Below are 15,733 nucleotides of genomic sequence, written 5' to 3'. Positions count from 1 at the left end.
TAAATGTACTGTAATTTTCATGTGTGAACGGGGGCATGATTTTCCAAACACATATACTAATCGACAGTGAAATTAATTTGTTAACGAATAGAATTTATCATGTTGATGGATTATTTATTTAATTAATGTGAACCTTTTCGAATGAAATTGAAAAGTAGAATAATAGATTAAGAATTTATTTTCAGTGGTAAAAACGTTTTTGGAAGATAATGTTAACATCTGTGACTAAGAGTATGTTATTGATTATCGAGTTTCGATGCTACGTGTTGTCGTTTCACATGGTCAGAATCGCCTTCAGAATAGATGAACAGAGAATTGTGCAATAGTCAGGGAACACTCTGTACAGCAATGTTACACGCAGGAGTCATCGATGGAGCCATCAGCAATGACCCGAACGAGATAAGGTGGCATCCAATTTTTAGCAGTGCCGCCATGGGAACGTGGCACTTTTGATGCCGTTGGCGTAGCCAAGGCGGCTGAAATATCGTCTTGTAAAATATGAAACTGGCCGAGTTCCATCGTCGACGTTACGGCATCGTACGTCCGCCCCCAAAGAGAAATAGCTACATCGTTTCTCGGTTAAGGAAAGAATGGAAGGCAAAAGAACAACAGGCATCGCGACCTCTTCTTCTATTATTAGCGATGGCTTCCTTGGTCTTTTTTTTTTTGGATTTACTGGACAAGTTCTCCATGATGCGCCCTTCCACCTTTTCGAAATGAAATATCTGCTTGGCCGAGACTTTGTAGGAGAAGAATTGCTACAGGCTCCAGCCGTGGAAATCTTACTTCGTTTCAGTCTTTGTCAATATTATATTTATTACCAAATTATACATTCGGGAGAGAATCTTGTCAATAGTTGAGTAGGTATTCCATTCATAAATTTGCAAGTTCACACGCGTCTCGTATAACACAACCATTATAAAATAACCAAAGCAATCACACGTATTCCACCTAAATTATTACACAATTCTTCCGTTCAAACACTGTGTCTCTCAAAGTCCATTCCATCTTCCCTGAATTCGCAGACATCTACATCACAGCCGAAACTCTCGTGAGCCTACTTCTTCATTAGCCGCGTTTGAATCTCCTGCAAGGACAGCCCCTTCGTCTCAGGTACACAGAATATCGTGAACGGTACCGCTGTCAGCAGCAGCAAACCGTAAAACAAGTACACGTATCGATCGGTCATCAGATCGATCAGCGGTAAATAAGTAATTGTAGAGATGAAGGAGAACACGCCAGCCACGCAGCTCCCGAAACAAGCCGCGATGCATTTCAGATGAGACGGGAACAGCTCGCTGAGAATCGCGGGTGGCACAGAAAGCACGCCGATGAAGACGGCGATGAAGAAAAAGATCATCGTGAAGATCATCAGTCCGTCGAGGGTGCGCGACTCGAAACCATGGCTTACAAGATGGAACGCGAGGGTCAGCGAGGCGAGGGCGATTGCGATACCGGCGCAGGACGCGATCATCAAGAACTTCCGTCCGAATCTATCCATCAGGAACGTGGGCACGCATGATCCGAGGATACCGGCCGCCATCACGATAATCACCACCTGGGACGGATCGATAACCGTGACCCGAGCACTCTTCAGGATCGTCTCCATGTAGAAGAATACATTATTAATCCCGCACATCTGACTGTACATGAAGAGTATCGTGACCAGAAACAGCGATTTCCTGTACTGAACGGTCCTGAACTCTCCGAGAGTCTCGAGGAACGACTTTCCGCTGATGTTATCGACGAATTTCTGTAACGATAGAAATTCCACTTCCACGTCGCAGTCTCGATGGTACCATCGAATCGAGGTTTTCGCTTTCTCGTACCGTTTCATCTTGATCAAGTGATGAGGCGAGTCCGGTAGCCAGAGGAAAAGGATCATCAAGACCGGGCAAGGTAGTAAGCAGAGGGCCGCTGACACGGTCATAGATAAGTACGCTCCCATGATGCTCATGACCAAGTTTCCGATCGGTAAACCGCTCATTGCCAGAGCGACCAACGCTCCACGGATACTGGGATTCGCCACTTCAGCCAGATAGAGGGAAAAGCAACTGTACATCATTCCCAAACATAGACCGCTGAGGAATCGCGAGACGTAGAGCCACCACACGTTATCAGCCACGATTATGAACAGCCAGCATAACGCGATGGGTATACTGGTCACCAGAATCGTGGTCTTGCTGCCGTAATAATTGACGGTTAGCGACCCCGCGATTGCACCAAACAGCCTTCCAAAGTTCAGCAACGACACCACCCACGACACTTCCGTCATCGTGATCGGGATCGATGATTTCGGGGATGTTAGCTGCTCGATGTACGGGGACGACCATGCCCCCATGAATCCCACCTGGATCACCAGCAACGTAACTGCGAACAAATTGTGTTGCGAAGTGTTCGCGAAAAATGTTGAAGTTGGAGTATTTCACGAACGTCGCTTTCCGAAGAATAAATTAATATTATCGGAATAGTTGGAATAAAATGAATCGACACTGGTGTCGTGTGTAGAAACTGTATTTGGTATCTGAGATCGCACTAGACTGACGAAGTGGTCTCTACTAATGTTGGATACAGAATGTCTTGTTGTCGTAGTACTGAAAATATCTACAGGTTCGTGTGTGGCTTGAGCGGTGTGTTGGAGTGGTGGATGTATTTGTATATGATTGGTGTTCTGAGTTGGTGTGGGTGTGGCAAAATTTGTCTGTAATGTTGGAAGGGAGAACGATGCGCTAAAGTTCCCCTTCTCGAAGTAGACCTGGAGTTCCGGGAATCGATGGTCAGGAAAAACCGAAAATTAATAAAAATATGAGTGTCCCGCACGTGTTTTGCAGCTGTCCAAGAACCCCAGGTGATGGTCATCGTCGACGTCTAACGGCAATTTGAAAACAAAAGGCCGCGGGTCGGTCTTTGGCTGAATGCGCTGGTAAAAATTCCCTGCCATAAATGACCCGATTGCTATAGCCCCGACTTTGCTATAAGCACGTTTCAACAAATTGGAAATCGATAGTTTGTCGACGAACTGGTCGGCTCAGGAAAGTACATTAAGAGAAGGTATCTTGTACAGTACCGTCAAAACAATTTGCTTGTTTAGAGGTAAATGCAAATGGTTTCGTTTCATTTTTATGCCAGAGGCAGGGTATTTGAAAAATTATCTGACGAATCGGAAACTGATTAATGCAGTCGTGAATTATGCAACGACTCTTATAGTTCCTGGACGTTATGGCATCGATAAATTGTGAGAATTATTGCATTGAGGAAGTTAGAAAGACACATTTAGAATCAAAGAATAAATTGTAAGGAGCTAATAAATTCGTGATGTTATAGGAAAATGTTAGACGAGTAAAGTAGAATTGGCTGCTCCTGTGCAGACAATTTGTTAAATCTTAATTTCAATCGTAACTTGATATTCATTTATCTAGAAAAATATTGACTTCACAGTGTAATATTCCATTTAAAGAAATGAAATTAATTTTGATGGTTACACTTTCATTTTTACAACTGTTTTCATTATCATTTCCATGTAACATCAGTATTTAGGTAGTCTTCAGTAGTATTAGTCTCTTTATATTCTACGTAGTATAATTCTGGTTTTCATGAAATACTTTCACAAGTGTCACTTTCATCACGTCACAGCATCAGTTTATTTTTATTTTGTGTTCGTGCAGGTTGATTAGACGGAAGGAAACGTAAAGATTAATATTTATTTGCATATGATCACTGGATTTTCCTTTATGCTTGCTAATCATACGATTTCAGTTTATTTACCTCCGACGCAAGCGATCCACTGCGGCCATGTCACTTTCACGGACGACTTTTCACTCGTTTCCTTCGGCATGACGACCCCTCTCAAGGTGCAAGACGACTGACGAAAGCCTTATTTGCATCAGAAGCGAGTACCTTGGCGATTCATGAACACAAATGAATATAGCCCTCGCATAGATAAGATAACGGATGTATGCATTTCCGTATTGCACCATTAGTTAGCAAGAGGAAATGAGGTTTCGAGATGTTTTTCACACGTGACCGATGTACGATCGTACGGTATCTATAGTTACATATATTTATGCCTGTCATTTTGTTGCATACAGTGACTGAACAGATTTAGAGATGCAAGAGATATCGAAAGATTCCGATTGAACGGATGACAGTAAAAGTATCGCGATGGGAATCGAAGCAAGAAACCTTGTTATTTCCGGAAGACTTTTGAACTTTGAACCAACTATAGCAGCGAAAAATCTTTTTTTAGAAAATAAAATATTTTTTTTAAAGATGAAAGATAAGATCACTGAAGATGAGGAAAGATGATGAAAGTTTCGGAAATATTGCAATAGAAATTATTTCAACGCTGTATGTATATTTTTACCGTAATCAGGCTGTGAATTCAGTAGCCCAGGAACATCGTGAACACTCGTCAGAAAAAAATCTCTAATATTTGGCTGTGCTTTATATAGTACACGCCAAAAACGAAACGGTGGGGTCGAACATATTTTTGGATACTTAAACGGAGTCTACAGATACTGGTGTTATCAGCGTGACATCATGTGTTTGTTTTACATGTAATTCAAAAGCGAATTTGATTGAGGAAATTTGTGGCCGTACCATTCTATTAATTTTAAACAAGTTTCATCAGTTACATAGCCAGTGGATGGCAGTGTGCATTAAACATTCAGTTGTATCTGACGAAAAGTGTGCGCGAACATCACGTTAATTCATGTTACGTGCTAGTTAAACGTAGAGGCTTTGATTGACTATGTAGACAAACATTTGTGATTCTTATTTTAAATCACGGAATTGTATAGGTTTTGTTAATACTGACTTTCCGTGATAAGATAAGACACGTGTAGTATCGTACAAATCATCCATGGTTCAAAGATACTTATTAAAGGAAAATATTTATGATCAATTATGTGTGATTGCACAATTGCACGGAATCGACACAGTGACATTCTTATCATACTGTTGCACAGTTAAAAATATTTATATATAAATGAACTCATTTTTATTTATGCATATACACTGACGGATAAATTTCTTCACATGAAGCTGTAGCATTCTAAATCTAGTTTACTACAATACAGATCTATTTATAGATCTGTATTCAAACGTGGATCTGATATTAGCCTGGTGGATATTATTGTGTAAAGTATCCCGGAGATAATCGGTATCCACTCGAGACTTTTCCGATCGATATTCTGTCCTGTAGAGTAAAGCGTATTCATTTTCAACTCCTTCATTACTACTTGTAAGGGTGTTTCTTATTTTAAATCTTCTTTGCAATCATCTGTGGGTAGTGAAAGTTAGTCTAGTGCTTGATTTATATAAATATTATATATTGTAATAAATAACAATGCAGTAGATTGATGAATATAAACGAAGAATGTCTGGAATTCTTACTATGTTCATACTATATGATTGTTTTTACAGCATTCTTTGTGACAACGAAATCTTTGTTGTATGGAATGGATCGGAGGCTGCGACTGAATATAATGAAACATAAAAACAGTTGAATCGAGGTTACGGTTGTAGTTTCTAAATAAGAGAGCAGAACGCGACTCTTTAGACTATGGCTTGCAAAAGAACGTAAATATCGTGTATGTATATGCAATGTCATGATAGGAAATGTACTGGAAAGAACATTTTCATCCTTATCTGAAATGTTATTTCTCTTGAAATTTCAGATAATAGGAAATATTTTAAGAACATTTTATCTTTCTTGATTTATCAATGGTCTGCCATTTTTTACCATCTTGAATAGCGTTTTAACGGAAATGAATTATCATTTAATATGTTTCTATTTTGATATTACCTTAAATATAGATCATTTGCAGAGAATCGTTGTGGGTACCACATTGCTAAAATTGTTATTAAATAGTATTCCGTCTGGGACCGTGAAATATTCGTGTATTGTTAACAAAGTGCATGGCGGGAATGTTCTGGGCCCAGACGCGAGAAAGAGCTGCGGAATTACTCGGAAAAAAAAACATTAATACACTCTCTCTACTCACCCAGTCTGAAAATCCTCGCAGTCACGACGCGTGTAATATATTTTGATCTCTGCTAGCAGAACATGGTCCTTGCAACCTGAACATTGCACGGCCAGTATTTCCGCCTTTATAGTCGTTCAAAGAGTTCTGGAGGAATGCCATACTGCAACAAACTCAGGGTATAGGTACAACTATTTTTGCCACGAGTTAACTGAATGACATCATTGTTTAGTAAGTACACTCTTTATTAAACAATGCAAATAATGATTTACCACAAAAATATTTCGATTTTTTAGTATTTTTTTAATAATATCTGCCTTTCTGAAATGATTATTTTACTAATTTAGAGCATAATTGAATACGTTGTAATAAATGATCTTGTTTACATCTAGCCCTTCCCATTCGTTATGCTTTAAAGAATGTAAATAAAGCTATCAAAGCTAATCATCGCAACTTTCTGCCAAAACTTCGAACAAGAACCTTCTCGCCGAACTTCTTGACCACACTTGCCAAACTTTGTGATCCTCTCGTATCAATCTTTGATTATCTTTCTCGAAATCCCTTATCTATCCTGTCATCCTGCCCCACACATTCATCGAATGTGTACGTATTATACTATTATTGTATATTAGCCAACCTTCTTCAGTCTATGTAGGTCTACCTTCGAACCCCGATAGTCATTGATGTACAACACCATGCCCTTTATCTTTTGTGGTCTGTGATCAATTATAAACCCATTAACCCTAGGATGTCGAACGTTTTAGACAGTCACACACGGATAGTGATGCCTGACTATATTCAAATCTGTATGCAGTTCTCCTTCTAAATCTACATTGGAACATTCTCACGAAGTACCAGTCGTCTGGTAGTTGGATCATCCAATCTATCTTTCAAAACACCAATAATGAATTAATATCTGTTCTCCCGAAATGATCGATTTCGGTTTTCGCTGGTCGAAAATAATTTCCTGCAATCTAAAACGATCTTTATCCAAGTTTCTGGAGATTTCCATGAAAGAACCGAAATGAAAAATCACGAGAGAAATAGGTACAAGATATTCCAGTTCCGTTGAAACATTAGGTGGCTTCGTTGCCCTATTACATATTGCGTTTAGAAGTTTGATGCCGGTGAAGCCTAGCTCCCTCGTGTACACTATTTCGACCGGTGTCCATGCAGATCACGGAGGAGGGTTAAACTGTGGCCGCATTTCGACGAGACGATTTCCACGTTTTCAGTCCGTGGCGGTTGTTTGACGTCCCCTGAGGGGGTTGGTCCAGGACCGCGCAATCTGGTAACTTCAATATTTGATACGCGCGCGGTCGGCTTGTATGGCTCCGATCTTCGAAGCTAGTTTCGCCGCTTGACTTGACGACGTGCAAATTGGATTACTTGCCCCCGGGAACCGAATAATTGAATTTGACCAGGTGTGCTTATTATTGAATATAACGGCGGCCGGCTCGAAGGATGACGGAGACGGAACAAGAACAAGAAGTAGGAGAGTTTGTCGTTTGTCGAGGAGAGAGGTTGGGAACGTGTGACGCGCGCGAATTGTTTGATCGCGAGTACACACGGTTGTTTGCTCAAACACGTATCTTTCGCGCATCAACGGTGGAGCGAGATTAATTTACGATCTTTCGTCGATCGGAGTATTTTTACCATTCGCCTAGATGGGAGGCAATCGCGATACTTATTCCCGGACGAAATATTGTTCTCTTGATAACGTCGACTTACGCGGAAACGCGTGTCATTTGTAGTTGATTTCGTCGAGGAGTAGCCGGGTCATTGCTGACCCACAAAATTAGTGTACTGGTGAAATCGGAGGATAAACTTTTTTGTTCGAGTTTCACCATAATTTGTTACACTTCTTCAAAAACAGCTTTTCTTAACCCTTTCATCCCCACTGTGTCCATGTGGCTGCGTATTCTAAATTACGAAATAAAATATCGTGTATTTTTTCATATCTGTGAGTATATAATAGTTTCTACTAGTCTTGTATAGGTTAGATAGTATAACACAAATTTGACTGTGCATTTGAAAGTTTATCGGTAAAATGAGACATTATTGGTCTCTCTTTCATTTGATGAAATTCTAGTGTCGAGCATTTATACAATTACAATAGACACTTACGAAACTGTAGTTTCTTTTAAATATTTTAAGTGGGTTTATTCATCAAGGGTAAGAAAAATTGTTTTTTTGTTACGTATAATAACATTATAATGGGAATCGTTATATGTACATACCCAACTGTGATGAGAGTAAAAGAGTTGTCAAAAGTCAACGAACGAGAAACGGCATTAGACTGTTTCAAAATATTAAAATGTTCTTGTGTATCATTTAGTGTTATTATATATACAAATATAACAAAATATTTCTTTGGTCATTTTTAAATAAGTTCGGAATGAAAGGGTTAAAGCAGTGTTTTTAATGAATCGTTGAAAGTAATGGAACACGTATTTATACCCAATCTTCTATTTGTACGTCATGTAAATTACTTTGTCTCTATTTGCATTTCATTTATAAAGGAACATTATAGTGTCAGTAGAAGTGTACTGTTTATAGTCTTCGCAATGTGTACGTAATATAATTAACGTAATTAAAATCCGAGTCAAAATTAACTCTTCTTTGTGGGCGATCTGTTAATCAACCAACTTTCAATGTTCTTCTGTGATGCCCGATAATAAAAGAATTAAATTAAAGCAGAACACTTAAAAGTAATGGAAATGGTCGTGTAACAGTAATCCAGCGTAAAATCGTTTTGTTAATCCGAGACCTCACTGTACCACTTACCTCATTTAATAGATTCTAGACGGCAGTTACATTACCTCTGTGTCGATTACTCGTTTACACTGCCTCTGATGTTTCTGTTACGAGTCGCGAGGCTTAACGAGACTTGTATTGTAGACAGAAAGCTATTCCGTTGTCGTGTACACGAAACACTACTCCCTTCATTCGCGTTACACAGCAAGTTTCGTGTAATTTCGTCAGATTATGCTTAGCGGTGTCGCTCTATTAATCCCTCCGAAGAGCACTCTTCATCTTTTACGATGCCCGCCAAACTTTAACTTAAAATATCAAACGACCGCGAAGGGTGAAGCATGTTTCTGCGAAATATCTTTTGGGGAAAAAGAAAACAAAGTATGTATGTATCCTGAACGGGGCGTGCCTGCGATAGCTCTCTGTGAACAATATCGCATTAAAATCGAACGGATCGCGTTATCGTTATCAAAACGAGTTACGTAACTTCGATCCTCGAAATTGCTTTTGGCGAGTAAAGTGTTATTTTCTAGATTATTTGTTTGAGTAAGTGTTTTGATTTGTAAATAAATTGTTAGAGTAGGGAGCAAAGTTCTAAATGTAGGATGAATGTATCTAATATAAGGTGCTTCATTTCCGAGACAATTGATTTCAAATATGTATTCATCTAAATTTCTGAACACGTAAGAAATCCTCCGTCTACATTTTCGATTCAATTTTGCACGACAAAGTCAGTCGCTTCTAAGTTCTACCATGATTTTCGCCCCTTTTTGTCTCGAAGATACCAACGTACACGAAGTACGTGAGCATGAAGGGACTACATTTTTACTTTTAAGGAGACAACGAGACCCTGTTAGGAGCGGGAGCACAGACACGAGATGGTTGGCGCTCATAAACTCGTCGGGTATAGATAATACGTAGTGTATACTCCCCTGGAAGTTATGTTTTCCTTGTCCTCCACCTCATCGTTCTTTCATCGTGCTTTACCTCCCATTTATTATCGCTTCTTCCTTTTTCTTTTCTTTTCTTTCGCCTTCGTTACATCGACCCGCCATCATACACTTTTCTCATCCTGCTCCGACTCGCGAAGGAAGCAAGGATGAACCGATGCGCGCTAGAGAATGGAGTTCCCGGTGTATAATGTAGCGTTTCGAAAGCCATCACTCCCTAAGGTAAAAGGAAGTGGCTGCTCGGACGTTGAAAAGGATTGAAGGTAGAACGTGACGGTGGACTAGGTAATGATAACAGAACTCAATGGAAGACATTCTTACTTTGCAACCGGTGCGCCTCTTTCGTGTTCCAATTATTCCAGATTCTCTGGTTTCGGTATTGCTTCACGATCCCCCTAATGATCACTCGAGAAATTGTAAAGGTATAATGCAATAATGTTCTGTCTGCTGGGCTTCGTTTCCTGTCGACATCAATAACGAGCAATAGTCTCGATAATCGTTTATTACATCTGTATGTATCACTGGGAACCAGTTAGTAGCTCCAGTGCGGTTCTTTTTTTAATAGAAAGGATCGTATGTATCCTTGAATAAGAACTTATTTACTATTTGGAGTGTACGAAACTTTATCAGTAACTCAGTGCAAGTAATCCCCAGGCATTACAGGGGTTCAGAACATCGAACAACGGATTAAACGAAATTCACCCAGGATTAGTTTTCTATTTTATAGACAGATCGTCGTGAAAAACACTTTCACAGGGGTTTAGCGACACGTTTTCTTCGTTTCTTCGATCGAAGTGGAACGATGCTTCGCTAAAGAACACGCTTGCAGTGTGGTTACTGGGTCGACCTAGGGGTTAGATTTATTAGATGTACCGGACGACCGAAAATTGGGTCATCGCAAACGTACCGACCTTAAACTTTAAACTGTCGGCATTTTTTCCATAAAAAATGTGTTTTTTTTTACAAAAAACTTTTTTATGCATATAACATACGCTCTGCGCTGAATCTCGAGGTAAGGATTTCAGATGTATAAAATACCTGTGGCCGACTTTCGTCGGATAAGAGTACTACGCGCAGATGAATTCGTGACGTTGAAATTGACCGAACAGGGCAAAGAACAACTCAACCAGCGAGTGGCTGGCAGCATTGCGTTAATTGCCAGTCGTGAATATATAGTCAAATGAATTAAGAAGCCTCGCTGTGTTCACAACATCTGTTCACACTCGACCTTGAACGAACCGCGAGTTCTGGTACTTTTCACGAGCACATCAACGTGATTGCACTTCCGTCGCGGCCGCAGAATGGCGTCCTGCAATTGGCGTCTTGCGTTACGAGTGTTTACGCCCTCGTCTTTCGCGGCCCGCTCCGATCTATCCACCTTGGTTTCCGAGCCGACAGCCACTATGGATCCGTGGGGCGCGTGTTGTTGTCCCTCCGTGTTCACCGAATGCACCACCAATGGAAATTTCAATTTTCTCACGCGATGATGCGAGACGGGGATCGATCGAAACGAGGATTTCTACGGTGGAATTCTCGAACTAGCTTTAATAGCGGGAAAATGTCGTAAACATCTTTTGGGGGCAGTATGTATGTATGTATATTGAACCCTCTTTCAAATTTTCTAACATTTAGGTAACGTTTTTTCTGTGGCCATTTTGGGAACCTATAATCTCTGTTTTGTTAAAACTGCAAGGATACCAGATTTTTTTGTTTAATGACACCAGACGGTGGTTTTAACCCTTTCAGACCTGAATTTTGTTTTCAGGGTAAAAAAAACTTTGGTTGCACATTTTAATTCGGTAGAATGTTTAGATGATATTTTGTTTAAAGAAAATGATTATATGTCCCATAGTTTTTTTTGTGATGTTATTCAATTCTGAATTTACTAGACCTACTAAAAACATTGAAAACATGAAAAATTCAAATTTATAAGAAAAATATGGATCTGCAACACACTGTACCTATGGCTTTGTGTCAAATTGTAAGAAACTGCATTTACACAAATTTGACCACCAGGTCTGAAAGAGTTTAGCTTTTGAACCGTATGTCACGGTACCTTTGTATTGTCTGATGTCCTTAACAATAATTATGGAACCCAATCGTATATTTGCGCACGAAATTAATCGCGTTGCGTTCAATAGAAATTTCATATCCACAATGTGGTAAATAACAAGCGAATATTCGCGTACAGGTTTCGTTCCAGTCATTAGAAATTAATACACGGAGTAGTGGTACGTTGGTTTGCCAGTTGTGTCATCTGTTCAGCAACGTGAAATGCAATTGGATATTGACGTAAACGTCATTTGTATGATCCGATTCCATTACAAGAATTGGTTTAATTTTAATATACATATTTTAGGACGTTATTATGGAAATTCTAAATAAGTACTGATTTCTATTTAATTGTGACAAAATTGCTGACCAAAAATAGTATAAACATTCTTTACAAAAATTTTCTGAAATTTTCTATATATTAAGAACATACTCCATAGTTCATTTTGTATCATTTACTAGGAGGCGCCTTCATACTTACTTTGTGCTTTATATTTATGTACCATTTCTGCGTAATTATATTCAGCATTAATTTACGGAAAAATTAGGCATACCGTCGATCGTTATGAAAAGTAATTGAGTAAATTCATCGGGTCGTAGGTGCATATTAGTTATTATTAGTATTACCATTATCATTTATTAGAATATAATTTCAACGAAATGTATTTCCCTTTGTTACATTCAAACAGCCCATGGAATTGGAAATTCATTCTCTTGACATTCCTTTGACATCGTCCTCAATCAGTTCTACTTGAAAAACCTGCAAAATCTATAATTGTTTATGTTTTCCAGCGTGATTCAACCATTCTCGAATAAACAACAAGTGTTGTTCGTCTTTCCTTAATTAGGCGACACCGTGAAGACGCGATTATAGTTGCTCGCCCCCTTAGTCTTGTCTCGATTCACTGCGAAACTTTCTACGCGTGGCGAAAACTCATGAAATCAGATTGATTCTTCCTGTAAACTAAGCCCGATGTATCATCGTGGAGGGGCTTAAAGTTCGAGTAATTAACGCTCTTTGTAATTAAATCCGTGATTAAATTACGGCGCGCTCACCATTGCCGGGCGGAGTCATAAGCCGATTCACTGTAACTATCCGAGTCAAAGCTGAGTTTCGATCCTAAGATAATAGTATTCACACACAGAATACATGACATCACTTGAACTATTTGATTATCTAATATCATCCAGTTTAAATTATTTTTACTCTTTTTAATACATACGCCCCGTCTCTGTTCACAAGACCATATGCCCATGCAAAATACATACAAATAAACGAAAACCTGATTAACGTTTAAAAGAGCTGCGATTTTATTTTTAGAGATATTGAAGTTCTTAACCCATCAGATAAATTAGTATTTAATATCAACTTCAGAAAATTAGTCTATGTAATGAGTTTCAGCAGTAACTATATGTTATGATACTGAATAGTTTCGTTGTTTACTGCGGTTAAACACGCATTAGTTCATTTTCATTAGGTAATTTTTAATTACAGCTACATCAGAACGATCGTAAAAGTTATCTCATTAATAGGATAATAATAGAATTTTCATAATAAGACGTGAATTCGATATCATATAAATGATTGTAGGACAGTCCGGTACATTAAATTCATACGTGTCCTCGTCGAATATTAAACCATTCATTTAGAAGAATGTTCGGTACCAGCAACACGAATGTCTCGCGCGAAATGTATTTATCCAGTCCTGTAATTTGATATCGTAGCTTCATTAATATTAAGCAACGTTAACATCGAATCGATATCAATTATAAACGATTCTCTCGCGCCCACTGCGAAAATGTTTTCCACGCCATGCAAGGCATGTATCCCATTGGGTTCGTTACGAACTATCCGAATTTACTAATAATTAACACATCGATTCCTTCCGTTCTATTCTCTCTTTCTTTTTCCACATTACGATCGAACGATCCGTTTTTTTTGTACCGTTTGCACATTTTATCGACGATACAGATTTTTCTATCCCATCTCACGCGGTATAATGTCACGAAATGGGACCATGTAGAAAATTCATACTTCATTAGGCATTCGACGTAATCCAGAGACGCGCGATTGATTTACGCCTCTCGAGAATCGAGATTTGAAATCATCGTGGGACTCGAGTGATCCTTCAAATCGAGTAATTTTTTCTGTCCCCTCCCCCCCCTCCTTTTTTATTCACGTTCATCGATCCTGTTAGTCGGTTTTCTTTGCACTTCGAGCTGATAAAGATTTTTCTCCTGGCCGTTTTATAGATCTTTTATCGCGGCAACAGTTCCGCAAAATTGGAACGCGACTGGTGTCGTTAGTTTCGCGTCTCGTTCAATACGCTTTCCACTCGTTTAGCGAGAAAAGATCTCGAATTCCTATTACGTATTCGCGAGTAAAAGCTTGAGTTACAGCTACAATACGGGGTGAAACGCGTTATTTTCCATGCTCTCGAACTCCCGGCCGAGAAACGTATGAAAAGTTGCGTATAGAGCGGCCTATAATTCTTACTGCGTGGACAATACTTATTGCGTATACAATACAGGTGGTGCAAGATGCTCTATTGAGTAATTACATAAGCATCTCAAAATCCATTTATTATAATACATCGTAATGTGTGAAATGTCCTTTTGAACGTTTTTAGACAATGTATTATTTACTCACGACTTTGAGGGATGTTTTCATCCCCTACAAGTAAAGTTCAGCAGCTACAAAAAAATAAGTGTCAGATATTTTTCAAAATACTACCTATGTGTGTACCAACGGCAGAAAAATCGGCATGTTACACTTGAGGGATGTTTCTTGTCAGTATCAATAATAAAATAACATCGTCAAGTTTGGACAAATCCCCCAAAACGAAGGATCGAAGAACCTATATTTCCTGTACAGATTATTCGAATAAAAGTTCCGTCCACGTCAATCCGCCACTTTAAGAATTCACCCAGCAACGATAAAGGGATCAAGAGGACTCTCGTTCAGGTTCACGGTCGCCAAGTACCTCTCCCCCCTCCCTAAGCCTCAATTAACTAATTTACGGGAAGCCCCAGTAAAAAGTACAATAATCTGATTATTTAATCCTCTCGCACTCCATTTATCTTTTCGAGAACAGTTTTTGACACGCTTGATCTACAGAACTTTCCCCTCACCCCCACCGATCACCGTCGATAACTGAACGGGGTACTAAGCTAACCGGGTTCTCGGTGTCGATCGTTTCCTCTCCCCTCCGATGTGGGAGCGTAACGATGAGTAATAAGACGTAAAAAGCTATTAGGTCCCCGAAGGAGATCCCCTATCTTGCGGCGCGCCTCTTTTTCTTTCTTTACCTCTTAAGAGGACTTTCGACGTGGAAAGCGGGATTCCTCGGCCTCTCCCCTCGGGTCGACCAGAGAGACGTAAAGCTGAAACGAAGAGAAAGTCGGTACCGCGGATGGCTTTCTTCCATCGTCCTTTCGTTTCATGGGATTTTATCACGTTCTCTTCATCCCGTATTACTTGTTCACGCGGCTTTACCGACTCCCCGGTCCTGTAGCCATCGGGGAAAAAGCGCGGGGATAGGTGAAGGGAGGAGTGAAAAACAACGAATCCGTTTTCCTTTTCCCGGTTCGCGAGAGACCTATTTGCAACGCGTGCATTCCCCTAAAAAACCGGCGACGATACCGAACGATCGATGGTTAAGATACGCTCGCTTGTACACGCTTATCGATAACGATTCCCCGAGTTTGTTGCGCGGAATTTTCGAACGTTGGACTTTTTTTTCGTTTTAGCTAGAAATACCGATAACGATTTGTTACCCTTCAATGGACACTCCGTTCTTTTTCCCGGCGTTTAAACGAGACTGTTATTAGCGCTGGAAAATATCATTTGACGCTGTACCGTTCAGCTTGGTAAAACATCGAGTACAAGTTTTTCTGTAAACGGTGGTGGTGAATGGCTAGTATTTTTTGGAGGGGGGAGGGCTTAGACAGATTAAAAGGCGTCCCTTTGCATTTCAACAGGGTTGCGAATAT

At 39.7% G+C, this 15,733-nt stretch overlaps 1 protein-coding gene across 1 annotated transcript; it reads right to left on the bottom strand.

The window, feature by feature from the left end:
- Window positions 1-620: 620 nt before the first annotated feature.
- Window positions 621-3,850, bottom strand: LOC107193711 (facilitated trehalose transporter Tret1-like). Its single transcript, XM_015583203.1, has 2 exons — window positions 3,766-3,850; window positions 621-2,370 (listed from the first exon to the last, which is right to left on the bottom strand). Exons 1-2 carry the CDS (start codon window positions 3,833-3,835, stop codon window positions 1,058-1,060), a joined length of 1,383 nt encoding a protein of 460 aa, XP_015438689.1. The 5' UTR covers window positions 3,836-3,850; the 3' UTR covers window positions 621-1,057.
- Window positions 3,851-15,733: the final 11,883 nt, after the last annotated feature.

The sequence above is a fragment of the Dufourea novaeangliae genome, unplaced genomic scaffold, assembly GCF_001272555.1.
Source record: "Dufourea novaeangliae isolate 0120121106 unplaced genomic scaffold, ASM127255v1 scaffold25, whole genome shotgun sequence".
Lineage (NCBI taxonomy): Eukaryota > Metazoa > Arthropoda > Insecta > Hymenoptera > Halictidae > Dufourea > Dufourea novaeangliae.
This window is presented reverse-complemented; position numbering and strand designations above follow the sequence as displayed.

Excerpts from the sequence above, each read along its gene's own strand:
- LOC107193711 (XM_015583203.1), bottom strand. The coding sequence starts at position 3,835 with ATGCCGAAGGAAACGAGTGAAAAGTCGTCCGTGAAAGTGACATGGCCG. Across the intron at positions 2,371-3,765 it reads GTGGATCGCTTGCGTCGGAG|TTACGTTGCTGGTGATCCAG; the intron begins GTAAATAAACTG and ends ATTTGTTCGCAG.